The 22,081-nt window shown below is 43.8% G+C and overlaps 1 protein-coding gene across 1 annotated transcript; it reads left to right on the top strand.

Moving 5' to 3' along the window:
- Positions 1-256: 256 nt before the first annotated feature.
- On the top strand, positions 257-20,639 carry AKAP10 (A-kinase anchoring protein 10). Its single transcript, XM_086475091.1, has 15 exons — positions 257-434; positions 4,317-4,364; positions 6,686-6,868; positions 7,191-7,742; positions 9,223-9,321; positions 9,774-9,858; positions 10,224-10,347; positions 11,228-11,364; positions 12,466-12,610; positions 13,356-13,529; positions 15,713-15,822; positions 16,675-16,757; positions 17,350-17,402; positions 18,031-18,126; positions 19,214-20,639. Exons 1-15 carry the CDS (start codon positions 257-259, stop codon positions 19,217-19,219), a joined length of 2,073 nt encoding a protein of 690 aa, XP_086331217.1. The 3' UTR covers positions 19,220-20,639.
- The last annotated feature ends 1,442 nt before the right edge of the window (positions 20,640-22,081 follow it).

The following is a 22,081-nucleotide window of genomic DNA, read 5'->3' as shown; positions in this document are numbered from 1 at the left end:
GAGGGGGGGGGGGGGGGCGGGCCGCGGCCGCATCCCGTCATGCTTGGCGGGCCGCCGGCTGCCCGGAAGAGGGAGCGGGGCGGTTGTTGACAACATGGCGGCCGCTGGCGCCTCCGCGGGAGGAAGAGGCGGAGGGAGAGGAGGCGGCGGGCGGAGGAAGGAGTCTCATTCATAGGGAGCCCGGCTCGCTGCCCTCGCCCCCTCCCTCCCCTTCTTCCCCCCTCCCCAGCGGCCGCCTCGCCCCCTCCCCGGCACCATGTCCTTCTTCAGGCGGAAAGGTAGGGGGACGGCGAGCGGGAGGCCCGGGACTGAGGGGCGGCTGCCGGCCTCGTCCCCCGCACGGCTGCTGGGCCCCAGCACTGCCCCTCCGGGGACGGCGACCGGGCCCCGAGAGGAAGCTCGGCCCCTGAGGAGCGGGCTCCCCGCAAATGACGGTCAGTCCCGGCACCTCCCGGGGACGGGGCCCTTTTCCTCCTTTCGGGGCTCTGGGGGGCCGGGGCTGCGTGAGGGTCGTGCTGCGGGACCTGGGGGTGTCGGCTGCCTTGGGGGCTCTCGCAGTGACCTCGGGCAGCCCCGGCCGCGGGCGGTAGGGAGCGCAGGGCTGCAGCCTCCGTCCTTCCCGGGGCGGCTCTGGGAGCGGCTGCAGCTGCAGCGCTCGAAGGGGGCTTTTCCCCCTTCTGCTGTGCGGGAGGAGCCCAGCTGAGCGGGGCTGAGACGGGTGACTTGTGCAGAGGGGTGGGCTGGTATGAAATGTCTCGCACCTCATGCGATTTTTGAGCCTCTTAAACTGTTAACAGAGTATTTTTTTCGCAGTGCTGCTATACATGGTTTTGTAAAAATATAATAGGCTAAGTATGTCACAGTGGTAGCTAAAAACCCTAACTGAAAAAGGGACCTCGTCACACCGAGTTCTTCCTGAAAGCCAAAGGAGTCATTGACAACTTATTTTGTAATATGTTTGTGGATCTTATGGAGCACAAGCTAAGATTTGAAATTTAGGACTCCTGAAATATTTATAATATTCCTGTAGCGCAAGTGGGTCTAGTTTGAATGTTCTTTGAGAGTGAAACATTTTGAAAGCACTTGTGCTACAGCTTGTGATGAGATGTGGTGTAGTGCACTTTCAATCTGTGCGGTATGTGGTTTGAGTGGGTTTTGTTGAAAGTGGCACCTTTTAGGAGGGGCCTCTTGGGAAAGTCTGTTATCTCTTAATGCTGTAGCTCAAGCAATATGACCATTGCTTTTCCAGCAGTGGCTGCTACAACACTCTCCTAAAGCATTTCTCAGTTGCTAAAGCCCAAAATGTGCCTCTTGGGAGGAAAGAAGATATTATCTGAGCTGATGTTTTTGCTCTTGACTGATGTGTCCTGTTGTAAGGTTGCTCAGCCAAAGTAGCAGCATTGAAAATTTCATTTTTTGTGGAGGTTGGTGCACTGATCCTGAAAGAACTGAGTTTGAACTTCTGCTCATCTGAGTAGTTCTGAAGACTCTTGGAGTCCACTGAAGGTTCTGCAAGTGCCATAATCCTTTTCAGGGTGTTTACATACTAACGTTGAGCTGCGGAATGAAACTTTCGTACTGCTTATAAACGGCTCAAAAATAGCTTCTGGTGCTTTGCTGCAGAAGAGAATTGTGGAGCTGATATTCCGTCCTGATGCATGATCATGGGAACAGTGTAAGCTTTGGCAAAAACTTCCTCAGGGAGAAAGTAAAGGAATGTCTAATTGAGTATCTGTTTGTGTTACTTTGCTTGAAGGATCTTTGGTCAGAGAAGCACTGTCAGAAATAAATGCCCAAGAGAGGCGCTGTTAAGGAGAGAAGTAAGCTTTCATCTGGGTTGTACACAAAATAATAGTGTTTTGTATAGTCTCCATTTTAGATACTGGCTTTTAGAGAAGATCTTTAAGTGCAGCTGGGAGAAAAGCAACGAATTAAAGCTGATGATAAAGCTCTGTGGACTAGACACACACAGTCTGAAACTGTATAAAAGCGTCAGTGTTCTTGGGTTGAGATACTGTTGTTGGGTAAAAATAAAACCATTTTTTAAAAATTAAATCATAACAAGGATCATAAAACTACTAACAAGTAGAAATATCAAAACCTATTTTTTTTTAGGGCCTTAAAATAAAGATCTGGAAGACTGAGGGTGGATAATAGGTTGAGAGATTAAACTATAACAGTTGAACCAGCAGCCAGGTGCTTGAGGGCAGATTATGAAATAGTTATTAATGAAGCAGCCAGGCTGCGTGCTCGTTCACCAGGGATATCTTGGAGGTAACGTACACAGTCCTACAGTTGGCCGACCTCTCAAGTTTTCTAGTGTTTTGTACACGTATGTGCAGCAACGGTTTAGGTTTGTTCATTCTTCTGTATTTCAAGGTGTGAATTAAAATTCTCGAGTGTCACGTGGCTGGGTTGCATCGGTTTGGTGTGTTACTGCTTTGTGAATGGGGTTTGCTACTGGAAATTCTCACAAACTGTTAGTCCTCGGTCGTCACGTACTGCAGTTATCTCTGGCTTCGCACAAGCATCAAGGGACATCTGGGGGTTTTTTTTCGAGGAAAGTGAAAGTAAATTTCTTCAGTGAAACTTCACTCTCTAAAATTTGGTGTTGTCACATGTAGGAGTTTTCTTTTGTCCTCTGCTGTCAACTACTTCATTTTGTTCTGCTTGAAGCTGATGGGGACAAAAGGAGGCTGGGAACGTGAACCAGGAGTTTGTGTTACTGGTAATAAGCAGGTAATTAGAGAGGAACTGGGTAGCTGGTCAGAAGGAACAGATGCATTTAAACTGAAAATAGGCTTATGGAGGACTCTTCTGTTGAAACTCTGGAGTCATTGCCAATAGGAATCTGTTTGATGAATCAAGTACTGGAATAAATTTGGAAAGATAAAACAGTCCCTAATCGAGGTTGCTTCGTTCCCGTTGCACCTCAGTGTTACTTCAGACATGCAGATTTTTTTGTCAGTGATTTTTCTCCTGCAAATCGGCACACCCCCCCCCCGTTATGTAAAAGCTGGTTATTCTCCTGTTCACAGCTGCATCGGGCTGCAAGGGCTCGGTTTTAAAACAATCCAGCTCTTTTAACAGAGGCTTAAACCTCTATCGGACAGGGAATGTGCTAGCTGCTAGCTTAAATCTTAAATGCTGAGTTGCCAATTCACAGACCCGCAACGTTTCTGCTTCTCACAGCACGGCAGTGCCGCAGCCGCCACCGTGCAGGGCAATTATGTAACCGGGGACTGGAGTTCCCCTGTGGAATATTTAAAATACCGGGGTCAGAGTAGGAAAGGTTGGGTGAGGTGGGGTTTTTTTTGTAATCTGCTTGTGTTTTGTGATGTAAATGTTTGATTGTGCTGGGTTATGATTTGTGGTTATGTTTGGAAGGACTCCACAGTCGGTGTTCAAAGATGACCTGTTTGTAGTAATAATCCCAGCCTGGAGCAGCCGGAGGAGGCTTCGCTAGTAGATGGTGTTCTTCAGTACCACCACTGAATTTGTTTCTCATGCTGTCCTGTTTGTGGACTCCTTCGGTTTCTTTATTTTTGTTTTGAAGAGATCTCCTCATTCGCTTCCTTTAGGAGCTTCCTTTAAAAAAAACATTTTTAAAATTATTAAAATAATTATTAAATTTAACTATTAAAATAATTTTTTAAATCGCTTTTCCATCACAACTTTTTCAAACTATTATCTTCCCATGAGTTGCTTGCTATAGGTTTGGTGATAGTTAAGCAATATTATTTGTGAGAGAATTAACTACTTGCACTGTGTTTCTAGAACATTTCCCCGGTGTCCATCATGACTGAGGAGTCGTGAGCTGGCTCTGCTTTGTGGACCTGGTTCCGTGTACACCTCTTCGACTGTGTGTGTTGCAATGCTCTTCCCATAATACGAGGGAGATGATGGGTTTAGATCTGTAACTTCTAGCTCATAGAGAGTATCTGCCCTACTTATCACACATCTATCCCATTCTTTCCAGTCACTGCTATTTATTAAAGGAACCTTGAATGTAGCCTTGCTTTAATTGTATAGGCAGCGAGCGTCTTTCCCAATGTTAACTTTAACGTGCTGTATTTCATTAAACTTAATTCACAGATGATAAGGTTTTTGCTTTTGAAAATAAACCAACGCAAAAGCTTTGAAAGCCTCTGTCAGTTACTAGATGTGCAGAGTTAAATGAGAGAAATCAGTCTTAACAAAATGACAGTTTACGTCTGCCTCTGATACTTGCTGAAGTTGGGCATTTTATGTCTGTTCTCTGGTAAATGCCGTTAGTCACCCAAAATAGCATCAACATTTTCCTTTGTATTTTACAGTGAAAGGCAAAGAACAAGAAAAGACCACAGATGTGAAAGCAATTAAAAGTAAGATCAATATTCATTTTGTCTATAAATTCAGATCTCTAATATCATCTGCCATTTTTATTTTAGCCAGTGGGATCGTTTCCTTACGACTGAGCGCAGATGTGACCTATGCATTAAAAACAAAACAAACCCAAAACTTAATTCTGTTTCTGGTATTTATAGTAACTAATCTTTCCTAGCCATCTTGCTGAATCTGTAAGTACAGGAGGTTATTGAATTATGTCAGACATGAGCTTTAATGCAAAGTGATCGTGCAATTCGGTCACCTTGCAAATAGTGATTATTCCTTATCTACAACAAATCGACTCCTGAAGTTTCTTGCCTACATGCAGTGTACTTTGCAGTTTTGAAAATGCAGCTTAACTGTGCCTAACTTGCAAAGGAGACTGCCAGTGTCTGGTTTAACTTTGTCTGATGCGGCTTGGGAGGCTGAAGATCTGAATCGTGGTCAGAGTCAGTGGCTATTATAACACGGCTCCATGTGATACAGAAATCTTGCTGCTAAGTCTGTTAGGAGGGGAAGAAAAAAAATCTTGATGAGAAGGAATTTTACAAACCATGGGAAAAAGATTATTTATCCTGTCAGGTTTTATTGCAATACTAAAAGGAGATGAGGTAATTTGTGTGGATCTGATCTATCACTTTTATATTGTCAGAGAAAATCCTGTTTCTGTACTTGTTAATGTGTTATCTGGATATCAAGAGAAAATTAAAGGCTTTTTTCACCTTGGTGGTCTGTCTTTCAAATCAAATGTAGGAAACAATAAGTTACATCCATTTAATAGCACACCCCGTGATTTCAGTGCAACTGCAATGTCTGATGACTCGCTGAAAGAGTTTACCAGGGAAAGGCTGCAGTATGGTGACCCTGTAAGTAAACCTAAATTTGAAAACTTAGTGTATTGCGGATTGTGAGCTGCTGCAGACAGAGAGCACCTTTCCAGTTTGGCAAGCAGCTGCTCCACGATCTGTGTGATGTCAGGTTAGCGATGTAGTGCTATCTGGAGATTTTGGAACAGGCCTTTGATCCTTAGATTAAGTAGAACAATTTTTTCTCAAATGTTCGTAATAAAAAATTAAATTTGAGTCTAACTCACGAAAGCCTAAACTGTTGTGAGGAGTGTGGCTGTGGTTCTGCACAAGTAGCCTTCACCAAGTTTTCCCCAGTTACTGTCATCAGCCAAGCAACTGGCTGCCATCCATTGGCCTTGGAAAAATGTGGTTTCTCCATTATTGCTGGTGTTAAACACCAAAGGCTTTGTGAGAGGCGGCAAGCGGTGTCTTGTACCGAACGCTGCAACTGGAGAAATACTTCGCAATAACTTAAACATTTTAACCGTCCTGTACCATTACTCCTAAGGTATCCATTACCGTGACGTGCAAGTGTGAAATTGTCAACTTCTGTCATCGTGTGTCGTAAAATTGTGAATAAAAATAAAGTTATGCAGCGTGAAAGTCATCAGAACCAAGTTGCTTGACACCTTGATGAAACGCATCGTTAGGAAGTTTTGTGCTGAGATAATGTGTCATCTGACTTGCTTTATTTTTGAGTCAGAGGTGTAAGATGTCCTTGCATGACATCCTAATCAAATGCTGTTTCCTGAGAGCTTTTGAAACTGCTATGAGCATGATTTGTTTTTTTTCAGCTTTGTCATCAATTAACAGTTGTTGATACTTTTTCACTGGGGGAGTTTTGTGTGAAGAAGTTCTTTTTTTCTCTCTTTTCGGGCTCAAAGAGCCAGCCGTGTACCAAAGCGGCTAGAGGAGGTTAAGGCTTATAATCTGAATTTCATCAGAGATATTTCTTTTTTTTTTTTTTTCTTCTCTTAAAACTAAATAGAGGCAAAGAAAACATTTTGAAAAATATTTTTGTAAAAACCCACAGGCAGCTTTGTAGTTCAGGATTTTGTAACATGTTTTAGCCTTCAGGAAGGTATGGAAATAAATTGGCAAGACCATTGCAACGAAACTAAATTGTTGTCAAAGTAGTAAGCTGTTACGATAGCAGTTATCAAGGCAGCAGGAAGAGTCAGGAATAATGTTTCACTTGTAAACTTGGTGTCTTTTGATTAGCTACTGAGTAAGGAAAATGCAGGTGGGTGGGTAAGTACCACTGATCTACTGTAAGTGAGTTTATTCTTGCTGTAATGAAGCTTGTTCGTGTCTCTGGTCTTTTATCAGATCCTTGATCAAAGGTGGCACACAGTGGTACAATGAGGTTTTTAATAGAATTGACTCTTGCAAACTCGGTGGCACATCTTGGGCTGCTTAGAAGAGGTCTTGGGATCCTGGTCTTTTAATCATTCCTGTCTTGATTCCAGCTCCAATACCAGTACATTCCCCTCAAAGAAGCACTAGAAATCATGCCTTGCTGGAGGCTGCAGGACCAAGCCATGTGGCAATTAATGCCATCTCTGCCAACATGGACTCTTTTTCTAGCAGTCGGACAGCTGCCCTTAAGAAGCAGCCAAGTCACATGGAAGCTGCTCATTTTGGAGACTTAGGTAAGGCTTCATCAGTTCTGTAATGATGTCAACATTTCTTTTTAGCCTGTGTGTTACTGGTATGCTCACCATCCTTTGGTTTTCAGGCGAGTCGATTAGTCGATTAGGTGATTAATGTGACTGCTGTTATAGTAGCATCAGTGTTGCCCTAGAAGGGTTTTGAATGGGGACAGTACATTTGACTGTTAAAAAAGGTTCCTTTACTCTGTGCCACCGTTATGTTGGAATCGTCCCTTTACTGGTGGTGCTGCAGGACGTTTTTGTGTCAAATACCCATGTCTGTAGTACAGTGTGGAGTCATTCCCTTTGTATTTTTCTTCAGGCAGATCGTGTCTGAATTATCAGGCTCAAGAGACCAAATCAAGCCTTTCCAAGACCCTTGAACAAGTTCTGCAGGACAATGTAGCCCTCCCTTATTTTATCCAGTTTATGGAACTACGCAGAATGGAACACTTGGTTAAGTTTTGGTTAGAGGCTGAAAGCTTCCACTCCACGACGTGGTCCCGTATAAGAGCACACAGCCTGAACACCGTTAAGCAGAGTTCGTTGGCAGAGCCGGTGTCGCCCTCGAAACAACAGGAAATTGCATCGTCTTCTCCAACTGGATTGCTTGAGGAGAGACTGGAGGATTCTAGCACAGCCCATCTGCTCAGGACCAGGCCGGTGGCTTCAGGCGAGAACGACAGAACTAGCAACAGCCAGAACCACGTGCTCTCGGGTCAGGAGAGTGGTAATACCAGTGTTCTTTGTCTAAGAAAATCTGAGGCAGGGACCCATTCTGTTCCAGCTGATCAAGAATCTTCCAAGCTTACAGTATCCAATAGAAACAGCCCCTCCTCTGCACTGAAAGACTTGTCAGGAAAACTCATGAAAAGTAAGTGCCACGCGCTCCCTTTCTTTAAAAAGGTGGGGAGATGGGGAACACTCCAGCTGCTGCTCGCTTTGTGCGCCGAGCTGCCTCGGTTCTCACGGGTTCTTAGTGAGCACGGTGCGGTGTTGGGAGGGAGAAAATAATTTTATGTATCGGTGATGTTAACTGCTGCATAAGCTAATGGTCAGTTTGAGCCGATTTGTTTGACTCTCTGGTTGTTTAAAAAGAAATATGCTGCTGAAGAGACTTCAAAATCATTATGTACTCTAATGAGCTTAGGTTACTTCTGTTCTTACATGTGTAATCTTAAGAAACGAAGACGAACATTGCAATGTCCCGTTCTGCCCTCACCCATCCCAACTTAAAAGAATTGCAGAAAATTTAGATGATGAGGCTGAGAATTGATAATTAACTTTCCACGGAAGGTAAATATCCTGTATCGTGTAAAATGACATAAGTAATGGTTACAAGAGACTTGTAGAGATTTTTGTGTGGAATGTACTGGTTTTGTTCTTGGATTTATTTGATAGAGTTCCTCCCCTTGTAACTGATTTGTTCTCATTTGGATTCCACCTCTTCAGAGACTGCTGGAAGTAAGGATGAAATTAAAATATTTACTTTTAGTAGTAAGCTACATACACAGTAACCTGTTTCTCTACTTCGCATCTACTCAGTTCTCCCTTATTTGTGCAAGTCTGGACAAAGAGGAAACACTCCTTTCTTCATAATGGTTCCTTTTGTTTGCCCAACTGTTTCCTTGTGTTGCTTCCCTTTCTCTTGCTGTTTGTCTTTCTCATGTAGTTAGTTATCATGTACCTCCACAATACATAACCTCAGCCCCAAAGTAGCTTAAACAAAGGCAATGATGCTTTAGTCCTGAAGAGCGCCTCTGCTTTCTGATGTCTAAAAAGAATTTGGAAGTATTAGGTCCTTTTTGAGAAACCTGAAAAGTCTGGAGTATAGTGGTTTGCGTTTTTCTCTCTTCCAGAGCAGTGTCCCAACTTGAGATCTGAAGATGACATGTAAAGCATACATCTTGTTCTAAGGCATCCCATTTTAAGATTTCTTTTTTCTTTTAATTCCTCTATAATGCAAGTGGTTTATATTCTCTATGATGAGAGCTAGAAATTGGGAACTTCACTGCAGTTCTTGCCAGAAAGGCGTTACTTCTGGGACTAAGGTGTGCAGCTGAGGAGGAGGGTGCTGTCTTGTCTGGTGGTAGGGAATTCAGAGCTGCGTTGCTTTGTTCCATCTCACTAGTCAGTCCATGCTGGGCTTACTGTGACCTGGCTAGAGGTAACACAGTTGCTGTAGCTTGTTGGTAGCAAAGTATCAAGTCGAGGACTGAAAGCTTCATGGGAAGGAAGCTTCTTGCCGATAATTAGATACTTGCTTTTCTGAAGAGCAGGCATTTGTTAGTCGTTCCTCGCTTTAGACCTATGCCAAGGAATTCAAAGTTTGATTCTGTATTTCTTCCTTGTAGGTATAGAACGGGATGCAGTTAGTACTTTTACCAAATATATTTCTCCAGATGCTGCTAAACCAATACCAATTACAGAAGCAATGAGAAATGACATAGTTGGTAAGAATGCATACTGCCTACTCATTTCAGAGCTTCCTCCTTCCCCATAAAAATGTACCTTTAATAACACACACTCATCTTTCTTTTTATTCTTGTAAATTTTACAGTCAGTAGTAAAAAGATAGTAGACTATGTTACAAGATCTAAACTTTCAGTAGTGCTGTGCGATGTCCCCAGAAGAACTTTCAGAGACTTCACTTAAATTAGTGGAAGAATTCCTGGTGGTCACGAAGGGAATCCAGACTTGAGTCTCAATCAAATATTTTAGCTGTAATATTATTATTCAGCTGTCTGCAGTACTTTAAAAGCTCTTTTTGCACAGTCAGAGCCAGTTACTTCTAGTGGATTTGAACCGCCATTTTTCATTGACTTTTCATTGACTAGTCATCACTCCTGTCTTGCAGCTCGATCAGCCAGATGCACGTTAACATTAACCTGGTCTTTCTTTGCAGCAAAGATTTGTGGGGAAGATGGACAAGTGGATCCGAACTGCTTTGTTACAGCACAGTCGATAGTGTTTAATGCAATGGAACAAGAGTAAGTTGGCTGAACGGTTTGGCTGCTTGTGTCCGTTGTCCTTTTGCAAAAGGTGGTTCTGTTAAAAATGTTTGTGGAGGCATAACTGGCTGATCACGTTTTGGCGCAGTCTTCTGCGTTTGAAACTGCTCAGACCTCTTCCTCCACATCCATTCTGGTGATCGCTTGCTGAAGTAGTATGTGCATGCTGTTACTGTGTTCTTTGTATCTTTCTTGTGTCGTTTGTAAACCTGGACAGTTTCTTGCTTGTTTGGCTTTTATCCAACTAAAAGTATAAGACTTCTGGGGCAAGAACTGATTGGTTCGTAAGGTGTCTTGAACGCTGTTGACCCTTAATACCTAACGGCTATTCTATCTGTGTGCAGGCACTTTAGTGAATTTTTGCGAAGTCATCATTTCTGTAAATACCAGATTGAGGTGCTGACTAGCGGGACTGTTTATCTGGCTGACATACTTTTCTGTGAATCAGCCCTGTTCTATTTCTCTGAGGTGAGTGGTGGGGTTTGCATTTTACTTTTTTGATTCCTTTCTGTCAAATGGGAAAAAAATAATCATCCCCCGATGGCTTTATTACAATGAAAAAGATGAGATGTGTCTTTTTCTGGGAGAAAATGCATTAAACAGTTTCCTGCCCATGTGTAGAACTATTTCAAACATTCGGACCTGTGCTCCATGTCGTGGAATGAGTATTTGTGCATATCTTCTCTAGTTAGTGATTGCTTCTAAGTGTCTTTTTGCTTTGTAGAAGCTTTGACGTAGTCTTAATCTTGCCAAATGAAGTAGTGACTCTGAAAGCCTTAAGCATTCTTAAGATAACAGATAACAAATAATTCACTAGCTTTACATGGAGAGGGTACCAGGTCGGAATGCGGTAGGTTAACTGTGTGATTTTTGCGGTTGCGGGGTCCTATACCTTTAGGGAATCGTCTGTTGGCAGTAAATACTTGTCCTGATAGTCTGACAAGCCAGCATAGTTTGAAACAGCAAGCTGGGAAGCTGGGACAGTATGCTGAGTTCAGTGTGATCTAAGCATAGCGTGAAACTAGTGTTTCCTCTGGCTTTAGTGTGATATAAATAAACAGTTGTTTGGAAACCAGATGTGAAAATCAACACAGAAAAGAAATGTCACAAGTTCTTTTTTCCTTTTTCTCTTTTTTTTTTTTAAACAAACTAAATCTGTCTGCACCACTGTGTCCGAAAATTCAGAATATTTATGTGCCCTGGTGGCAGTTTTGCATCATTAATATATGGACTGTGTCTTGTTTGAAATGGGAAGGAGCAGGTCTGTCTATGCTTATTAAAAGTTTCTTGCTAGAACTTCTTTAATTTCTCCTCTTTTTTTTTTTTTTTTTTTAAATTTCCCTTCCAGTACATGGAGAAGGAAGATGCAGTTAACGTATTGCAGTTCTGGTTGGCAGCAGATAACTTCCAGTCTCAGCTTGCTGCCAAAAAAGGCCAGTATGATGGGCAAGAAGCACAGAATGATGCCATGATTTTATATGACAAGTGAGGGAGTTCAACAATTATTTGTTTCTGAAGCTCTGATTTTGTGCTTGTAGCTTTGTGTTGCGCTGTGCAAAAGGAACTTCACGTTTTCAAACCATAACTGAGCCATCTTGCACTGTTACGCTGACTTGCATTTTATTAGGGTGGCCTTTGAGATGTATGTGCACAAGAACTTTTAAATTTTTTCTTTATACATGAGGAGAAAATCCTCATAAGGACTATGTTCTTAACCATAATTCAGAATTTTCAGGGTTTGATTGCTGGAGTTGATGTTTGGCCATGAAATATCAAAGCCAATTGGTTGTCATTTGAAAATGTAAAGGATTTAAACCTAATAGCAAATGCATCACTGTCAGAAAACCTTAAGGTTCAGATACTGTTACGCATTTAAAGTAGGCTGTAGGGTCTGTTTATCACTCATGGTAAAAGCCAAATAGTGCTTGTTCTCAGTATTTAAAAATATTTTCCTTTTTTTAAGGGAGAGACCAGATCCCTTTTAATATCAGACTTCCCTCTCAGTCTCAGTAGTGTAACTTCTCCTTTATTTTGTGCTATACCTCAGCAATAATGCAACAGGAAGACGGACATCAAAACTGCTTCCAGAAGAAGTTTGTTCTTAAGCTTCCGTGTGAGACTCATTGCCACAAGCTCGTTGAGCTATTACCCTCCTAGGAAATAATAACTGGAGAGGAAGCAAACGATTGGCTGTTCATCAGTCTTCCCCCTCACTGCATCCATAAACTCAGTTTTCAACGATGCAGAGTAGAGCAAATGCGGCTTCAGAGTTCTGGGTGTTTCCTCCTTCGCTCCTGCTGCCTTGCTACAAAGCTGTTTGTGTGAGAGTCTGCTCCTCAGTAGTCGTGTGATGTGGTTTCTTTTATCTGTATCTTCAGGGCAGGGCTTTATCAAAAATGTCCCTGTGAATTGGGGATTTCTTTCCCCTGTGGTTAGTGAGGATCAGTTGTACATCCGTGTTGGGAGCCAGCACCACCTAGTGACAGCAGCACGATTGATGGCGTCGGTGGAAGCAGGGGGTACCAACCACCAGCAAAGCTGTGCAAATCCTTTTGTGTTGTCTTCTTCCCCCGCCCGGTGCTGCAGGTACTTCTCCCTTCAAGCCACGCATCCTCTTGGGTTTGATGACGCGGTGAGGTTAGAGATTGAATCCAACATCTGCAGGGAAGGCGGTCCTCTCCCGAACTGTTTCACTACTCCCTTACGGCAGGCGTGGACTACCATGGAGACGGTGAGATACCTTCTTTGGAACGGTTTTGATGATTAGTGAAGATGATGTGGAGACTCTGCAGCCTGTCAAGTGTTCCCTTCAGCATCTCCAAATTGCCCTGTTCTCTTGCTGACTTCCTGTTTACCTGGATAACAGAACAGCTGTAGTAAAATCTGCTGGACTGTTTTCCCCAGCCTGATTTGAAGATACCACCCTTCTGTTAATTCTCTGTGAAATGCTTGTCTTGGTTCTTCCATTATTGCGTTTTAATGGAAGTAACAGAATTTCCTCCCATGTGAGTTGCTATCAGCAGCTTATTATGTATCTTTAGCAAATTTTCCTTCCTGCTAGCAGCAGTGGTTTGCCAGTCCTCTACCGGTGGTGTGGCTAACAGTGTAACTGGGATACCTGGATACTAGAGCTTAACAATTTTATTCTGGACCTGCAGATGATTTTTGAACAGTGTAGCAGAATAACTGTAAGCCTGTTGGGTTGTCAGGCTTTTCTAGAGGAAAAAGAATTATCTGAACTTCTGTTCCAGTTAGTGGAGGATTTGGTTAATACACAGTTATTTTTGTCCCTTTTGCAGTAGGATTCAAACTTAAAGCAATGCAGTCGCTACTCTGGAATAATTCCACGTGTGGACACTTGTGTAGTGTCTACACGAGGACTGAGATGTTTGTGTGTCCCTTCTGTCCTGCAAACGATCTGCACTGGTTGTGTAGACCAGCCTTGATTAAAGAGGAGTCCTTCTTCTGTCTCTCAGGTTTTTTTACCTGGTTTCTTGTCCAGCAACCTTTACTACAAATACTTGAATGATCTCATCCATTCAGTACGAGGAGATGAATTTCCAGGAGGGAATATTGCACTGAGTATTCATGGCCCCGGTAGCTCTCCTGACAGCGATTCTATAGGTGGCCCGGATGGCTCTGCCTCCCAGGTAGGGGTTTCTTGGTTTGATTCTCATATGGGAAATGCTGCAGTCGCTTTTCTGTATCAATGTCAAAGTTCATACCCCGTAAGGAAAGTTCCTGTAACTTAAAGCTTCCCATTCCACTTTAGCCTTAAAGCCTGTGTCATGTTAGGACACCTTTAGTCTACCTGCTGCGAAGTCGACAGTATTGGCATGGAGGGTGCCTGTTGTATTTGTTGCACCCAAAGTCTTGTACTGCTTTGAGTTCTTTGCATCAGAGTGATGTTTTTATTAAGCTGTTAATATTCACTGAAGACTGTTTCGTAGTGCCATAACATTTAAGAATGCTTTTTAGTAGAAATAACTTTACCAATACCATCATTACAACTTTGGGCAAAAATTGACCCTTGTGAATATGCCATAGAATTTTAACAGAAATATCCAAGTTTTATGTGCTTAGTTCTATTAAAGTGCCAGAGCTTCTGTCCTGAAGAGTCCACTCAATTCTAGGATTTCAGGCATCTATCTACTCAAACACAGAGCAATGACAGTTAATATCTGACCGGGTGCTGTTCGCGAGTTTGTCTCGGTAGCCCTTTCCCTGCTGTTGTCCTCAAGCTAGCTAGTCGCGCTGGTGCGACAGAAAAGGGCCAGACTCCAGACCTTTCCAAAAGAGAGCTCTGACACTTTATTTACTATATTGCCACCGAGATGCTCTGAGCTGGGGGGTGATACCTGAATTTGGTTTGCATGGATATAGTTTGATGTGAAGCTGGGCATAAAAAAAGGTCCGTTGCTGGGTAAGGCGTTCTAATCGTCTGCTAAGCGTGATTAACCAGAGCTGTGTGGCTGCTGCTTCGCTCTACCTGTGTAGAAGCAAGAATGTGGCTGAGCCCCTTTGGCTCTGGTACCCTTCCAGAGTCATTGGGAAGTGCCTGCTGTGTGTTTGCTTTGCCCGCCGCCCGGGTTGCAGGCCAGCATCTTGCTTTTTTATTGCCTTTCATGGTGCCGCATGAGAGAGCTCTCTTCGGAGAGCTGTGTTCCCGTGTGGGCCTAGCCTCAGAAACGGGCAGTGGAGCTTGTTATCGTCTGAAACCATCCCAATAACGTCAGAGAGGTGTTTTTAACTTTGGTGTCTTTAGCTTTGAAGTCAGATGTGGAAGAAGAGAGGATAAGCAAATTCTAGCTTATCTGTAACCAGGTCAGCTTGCAAACTGCAAGGCCAGCTGAGAGCAGAAAAGCTAAGTGAGAACTGCTGCTGCTGAACTGCCTTTATTGAAGGTTGCAGTGCTGCCGTGGGTTTTTAATCCAGTATCTAGACCGACATCATTGATACACAGTGTTTCAAGCAACTTGGAAGCTTTATTACCTGCTCTTAGTATTTTCAAATGTCCTCATTTGAAGGAGGGAATATTTCCCTGCAGCTGCAAAGTGGGGAATAAAATCTGTGTTCTTGAAATACCCCGCTGCTTGATAGTCTGAGCGGGAGAAGCTGCTGGTAGTTGGCCTGCTTGGCTGATTTAGGAAATGAAGTGCTGCATTTTGTGGTGTGCATTCCTGCTTACCGGAATAGGAGAACCTCTGGGTCTCTGCATATTTTTGCATAAAGAACAGCACTTAGGCAGAGCAGCAGGAAAGGAGTTTGCAAGGCAGCTGCCATAAGTGTTTCTGTTCTGTGTTAAGGTGCCAATAGATTGCTCTGCATTTGTGCTCTCCCTGCTGTTGCTCTAATGTTTCCTTGACTTTTTTTCATAATCTTATGTAAATACTCCAGGCCAAAAGATAAATGTTTGTTCTCTGTGTACGGGGGAAGCATAGCGTGTTTGGGAATTGCTTACCAAGTGCGTGAGAGGGGTGGGGGAAGCCGCTGCAGCTTGTGCGGCAGTTCAGTGTTACATACTCCCAAACAAATAATTTGCATGGGCACACAGATCTGTTCAGTGGGCGATGCTTAGACAGCAGTCCTTACGTGTGCTGACCTGTGCGGGGTGTCCTTGGCTCTGCTCATGTAACGTTGTCATCCCCTGGTTAAAAACAGTGTCGTGCTGGGTGAGGAATTCATCGCCACGTACATGCTCTCTCATTCTTTTACGCTTGCTTAGAGACTTTATGGACGTTTATCTAAGTGTAAAAGCACTGAAATTGCAGTTTTGTTACGAAGCTATTAGTTTTCTGCATTGGGCACTAATACTTAGAATTTTTATTTGTAGTCCAATGTCAAAAAGGCTAATGTTAAAATCCTGAAAAATTTTGATGAAGCAATAATTGTAGATGCTGCAAGTCTGGATCCAGAATCTTTATATCAACGAACATATGCAGGGTAAGGTCCATTCAGTGTATCTCATTTTTTTTCTAGTTACGTGTTTCACCTCTGTTTTGTTTTTGCTGTGTCCTCCTGCATGGAGAGTACGCGTAAATGCAAGATGTTGCAATCTTAGTATGTGTCTTAATATTGGAAAGTAAATTTTATTTCAATAGTGGGATTTAACACCAATGTCATAGCGAATGTTTCTCTGACCAGAATGGCAGCCAGAAAAATATTGCCAACTGGTTTTTATCTTTCTCCTAGTTATTATTCCTCTTTGACTCCAAAACACAGCTGAGTAGTTCCTGTTTGGTGTTGGAACAGAAGAGGATAAATAAGCTCAGGCACCTTTGATGTTGTGGTGTGCAACTTTGAAGGGTTTATGCTGCATTTCTTTAGCAGGTTGCAGAGCTGCTATTCTGTTTCTTAAGTTGATCTTTGTTATAAAACTCTTCTGCTCTGTGGATGTCGCACAGAAATTCCTTGTTTCTGTAGCTACCTTGCTTCTCTATTGCATGCCAGTCTTCTGTCCTTTCGCGTATGTGAACTGTGCCATGTTTTTATGATGGTGTAGAGCACCCGTAGCCCTGCCTGTTGATATGACATGATTGAGGCATTGAAGCATATGCCTTCTCCTAGTTTTTCTAGTAGAATTTTTAAGATATGCTTCAAATTCAGGTACATGAGAAGAGCAGATTTTTCCCAATGTATCAATTTTAGGTGGAAGGAAGTAGTAATTGGTAAAATGCCAGTGTTCTGACATGAGAGCCTTTATTGTGGTGGCTTTTTTGTTTTCCTGACTGGTAGCTTTCCATAATGCTGATGTTCTCTCGGTAACCTGTGTGGTTCTTTTACTCCTCTCTTCAGGAAGATGACGTTTGGACGAGTCAGTGACCTGGGACAGTTTATCAGAGAATCTGAACCAGAGCCTGATGTCAAAAAATCAAAAGGTTTGCTTTCTTCTTTCTCTCCATTTCTGTGAACATCTGCAGAACTGCCCTCTTCCTTACTGCAGCCATCTTGTAAGTCATCACTTATCAGCAAGATTCTTGACTCTTTCCAAATCTGTTTTAAGCCAAACAGGGGTGCTTAGGGGGTCGTCCTGTACTGAGGCAAAACCCATCTATGGCCCAGTTTCCCATCCAAATTCTGCTTTCCTGGTCCAGCTAGACTCCTGGGCGAATGAGCAGCCTGTGGGAGTTGGAGCTGTCGATGGAACCTGGCAGGGATGGAAGCTGCTAGCAGCTGAGCTGATGATCAAACCTTCAAAGATTCAGTCTCAAGATGAAACAGAACTTCAGCTCTTCACACGCTTCCCACCCAGTTTGGGATCTGCTGTTAGTGCTGCTTTTCAACTGTGGTAAAGAGGAATGGTTTGGGCTCAGTGTCTAATGAACCACAGCTCCACATAATCCCTTGTCTTCTCATGCCACTCCTCTGTGTTCTCTAATGCCATCAGAAGGATGAAAGGAATTAGCTTTTGTAGAGGTGTGCCACAGAGTTTGCTAATATACCTTGCTTGCTGTTTTTTATCTCAACTAGGGTCCATGTTTTCACAAGCAATGAAGAAATGGGTTCAAGGAAATACAGATGAGGTGTGTCCTCTTTTATGTTGCCCTTATGGCTTACTTTACAGTGTAGATTAGGGAAACAGAGTATGGAAGTTCTTGATCCTGGCTGTTTCTCTGAATATCTTTCTGGGGCACCAAGAAGAGCTCTGTGTGCTACATGTAATTTGGTTGCGTGCATGTGTGAAGCTAGTTTGATTGTTGCCATTGCTTGCTGGTTTAACTACTGTAATGGTTAACTGTGTGCTTGCAGTCAAGGTTTTTTCTTACTGTGGTGTTGTAAGATATATCTACAATTAGGAGTGGAATTGCTGCTGTTCTTTGGGTTTTTTACTGTGGTGTGACCTCTGTACGTGGATTACAGGCTGCATTTTTCCCCCTCGGAGGGGCTTGGACAAGTCCCCAACAGATAAGTCTAAAAACTTCACTAATTCTCTTGGAAATTGCATCAAGCCATAAATACAGTCATTGAAGTTAATGCTGTACTTGGAAACGAGGTGCGTTTCCATCAAGGGAGGATACGTTTACTGCGAGTCACTGAGTTGTGAAGGTTAACCGCGTCTCCAAGGTTGAGCATGTGAATTATGCTGAGAGGACTGTGGTTTTATTTTAAGAACTTGAAGCTATCTGTATTGGGATGTTTTTTCCACGGCAGGCTCAAGAAGAGATGGCTTGGAGGATAGCAAAGATGATAGTCAATGACGTTATGCAGCAGGCGCAATGTGAACAGCCTTCGGAGAAGGTTACGAAGGTAAGGGGGTGGAAAGGCTGCCTGTCGTTATCTGACTTAAGCCGGATCGTGGGAGGAGCAGAGCTCTTGCTTGCCTTGCTGGTGTGTCTGAAACCCACGCTGGTAAATGTTCAGACTAGCGTAGCACGATAGGAAGAAACAAAGGTTGGAAGCGTTTCAGCCTGCGTGTGATGGACTTTGTTAACAACCGCCCGTAGTGGTTGTCCTGTGCGAGCGTTCAACTGTCTGTGTCCGTTCTGAGTCTGCACAGACTGCCTGTAGATAAAAGGGTGATTCGTGTCGCAGGATCGATGCTGTAATTCCTGATTAGAGTTCACACTTGCTGTTTCATGTTGATGAAGACTGGGGTGTGTGCCATAAGCATCAGTAAAACTCAGCAGCTGGAAAGTTGTCTTGGGCGCGCTGATTTACGCAGTGCTGTGCCTGCACTTCAAAAAAGGCACTGTAGCCCTGTCCGTAGGCTGGTGGTTTGGTGTTGTATGTTGTTGTTCAATGCCTTCGTTATTGTACAAGTCCATGTGTTCTCTGGTTAAAAAAACCAACACCAGTTCTGATGCAACAGTTAGATTTTGTGAAATGATGACAACGGCAGTTTACCAAGTTAGTATCTGGTACTTCTGGCTTTCAGGCATCTGACTTCCTAAAAATTAACTTGCACTATTTATAATTATTGACAGTAAACGTGTGCCAAAGCCCAGTTATTGGACCCAAACAGGTAGATCCATAGTTTATGTGATTGTTTTCTTTTTAATAGAGCCGTCATATTTAAATGACTCGTATAATGATTTCACTTAGTAGTTTGGCTGTGAATGATACCATTCCAGTCTGGCTAGATGAAAAAGGGCACTCAGCACAATATTTAGACATACCAAGTGGCTGCAGGTGCTCTGGAGTCAGTTAAGCAAGTGTGGTTACAGTGATTGGGAGGTTGAGTGTGTGGTGGGATTAGCTGGGTTTCTTTTCCTCTCCCAGACTCATCAGCGTATCTGGCTTCAACATTTTTAAACACGAAATGTCTTTCTGTTGAGCGATTGCTGTGTATGCTTTAGGGTGAAAGGAACACTTAAGCCTGTTTCTCCTTTTCCAGCTATGATTTTAGAAACACCAGAACAGGAAATCTGGTTTTCCGCTTCAAGAATGAGTGAACGTTCCCTTTCGGTGGATTCTTTAACACAGCCAATAAAAACAAAGCACTGTTACTCCAGCCGCTGGAATCTCCCTCGTTTGTAAGGAAGAATTAAAAAGAAGCAATCCTGTACCTCCACTGTAGAGCGTGAGGAAACACTTTTTCCTGCTGTATGTGGCGTTCACAATAACGATGGTTTTTAAAGAGCTGAAGACGCAGTTAACGAACGTGTCACTGAGAAACCGATCAACTTCACAAATACTTGACCCTGTCTCAAAAAGACTTTTAAGCGAAATATCTGGAATGGGACACAAGCCACAACAGAGGGGAAGGTTTTGCTGTAGTTTCTAGTTCTACTACTTGTAGTTTTTAAACACGTAATTGGAAAGGCCGTGGGGCGTGTCCCTGATATTGGCCATTGGCGAAGTGAACCTGAAATAGTGAATTCATTGGCAGTGAACGACCTAAAAAGTTCTAAGTTTTATTTTTCCTTACTTGAAATAGATGCGTATTCAACTGTAAGATAACTGTATTTTACTTCATAACTCCATTAACTTTGAAGGCAGCGTAGAGTGATCAGGAGCGAAGCCTGGACAGCGTAACTCTTCCTTGTCGAGCTGTCACACCTGCAGCCACAAATCCCCCGCTTCCAGCACAGAGCAGGCTCGAAAGCCAATTGTGCACTTGTGCAGCCCTCTGCTCCCGAGACACAGCTCCGAACGCAGCCCACGTTTTGGGGAGATGGTACCCTGTAGACTGCTCCATTTCCTTTCCTCTCCATCCCACGAGTGAGGAAAAAAGTAATTGCTGCCGTTCTCCATAGCTTGTTGTCCTCCAACCAACGTAGTTATCTAATTCCAGATGTTTGGTTTACAAAGAAAAACAATTTTTAACGACCTCTGGCCTTCTCCCTGATGTTGTCAACACTTGCAAAACTCTTTAAGTAAAAAAGCCACTGCGTTACACAGCACCTCTTTTTTCTGGTGGATTGATTTTGCAGGGTATTAAAGTACTCAGTGTCTCACCGTTATGTTATCACTGCATTTTTCATAGACAACACTTCTATTTTGGGGTTTTTGTTTTACTCTTATGATTGCTTTTTTTCCTCAAACTTGTGCAAAAAAATCACTTTGCGAAGAACTCAAATCATCTCCAATGTTTGGAATATCTTGATTGACTAGCAAGTGTTATTCTGTTGCAATATTCGATCGTATAGAGACACACTGTATTGTCTATAAAAAAGCAAAAAAAGGCTGTGTATAGGTTTTTGGTACTATGTACCACCTCTTATTTCTCTCATGCCCAAGTATTCATGTACTTAAAACATACTATATTTAATTGTGTTTTGATTTAAAATATATAAATATTAAAATTTGTGTCAACTTTCTGTTTTGATGGGATTTGACTTTACATGTTGGGGTTTTTTTAAATATTTGTCTTGGGGGTTTATAAAAGAAACAAACCCCTGAACAGTTTGTCCTGGGTACATTTGCTGACTTTTATTAATGTTTAATGGGTGATGTTAAGGCAGTGTGGTAAAATAAGAATAATTTCTAAGTCCTAAACAAGAAGGTGTTTTAATCGCAGGACACTGGGGGCCGTGACTAAATTAATCACGATGGGGCTAGGAAACAGGGACCAGGGGCAGGGCTTGGTCCTGCAGCACAGTATTGAACTACTTGCATCCTCTTCTGTGTGGGCAAGCTAAACCCTCACCCCTTCTGTGTGCAATGCTTCCTCCTTTTTTCTACCTTGGCAGGATCCAAACTAAGGGGCTGAGTGTGTTTAGGGGTTACAAGCCGCAGGTTTGGGCCCAAATTATTGCTTAGGGCTGTGTTTCCTTCAGCTGCTGCTCTGCCTGTGTTGTATGGGGCCAAACTGAGTGTGAGAGGCTCAACTGACCTGGAGTCAGCTCGGTACAAACACCTGTTGTGCTCCAGTTCTTGGAGACTGGTAAGAAAAACATCAACAAAAAGAAGGGAGAAGTCCCTGCCAGGGCTCCACCTGGTTGGCAGGGCCTCTCCCTGCCCTTCGAGGGGAAGGCAGGGTGCTGGGGTCGCTGCGGGCTGGCCAAGCACCTCCTCGGGGGAACTTCTCAAAGCAGCTTTGAGCGGTGGCCTACGGGTCCAGTGAGGCTTGGTTGGTGATTTAGACCTGCCCACCAGTTTTTCCGCTTCTCTCTGGAAGTGATGTTTAGATTTGATGGAGCATTGATCTTCGGGGTTATGGGTGTGTTGTTACTGGTTTGGGCTGGGCAGCATGGGGGATGCTGAGTTTGTCGCTGTGTTACAGGCCTGAGTCTCCCTTAGCACAGGATCTCCCTGCCTCCTCTCTGGCCTGAAGAGCCAGTGTTTATCTGATGAATAAACCATGTTTGCTTGGAGCCCCAGCCCTGCTCTGCTGGACCCCGGAAAGGGTTTACACACACAGTGACTGGGCAGGCTCCAGCCATGGATTAATTTCTCATTGGAATGGGATGTTTGGGATATTTGGGATATTTTTTTCTGGTTTTCCTGGCTTTTTTAGAAACGCAATAAAAAGCGTCTATGTGGTCACCACGGAAAACAGGCCGGCGCTCCCCAGGGGCGGAACGCGCCGGTCGAGGCCTCGAACCCGCGTCCCCCGCCCCGGCGCGGCGCTGTCCCCACCGCCGGCCGCCAGGGGGCAGCAGCGCCGCGCCCGGCGCCTCCCGCTGCGGCGGCGCCGCTTCCGGCCCACGTGGGCCGCGCGGGCACATGGCCGCGGTGAGCGGGGCCGGGGCGCGGCGGGGGGAGCGGGGCCGGGGCAGGCGGTAGATGCCGGAGGGGTGGGAGTGCTGGGGCTCTCCGG

Source organism: Leptosomus discolor, chromosome 18 (assembly GCF_034619465.1).
Source record: "Leptosomus discolor isolate bLepDis1 chromosome 18, bLepDis1.hap2, whole genome shotgun sequence".
In the NCBI taxonomy this organism is placed as follows: Eukaryota; Metazoa; Chordata; class Aves; order Leptosomiformes; family Leptosomidae; genus Leptosomus; species Leptosomus discolor.
Note: the sequence above shows the minus strand (reverse complement) of the source record. Positions and strands in the feature narration are given on the sequence as shown.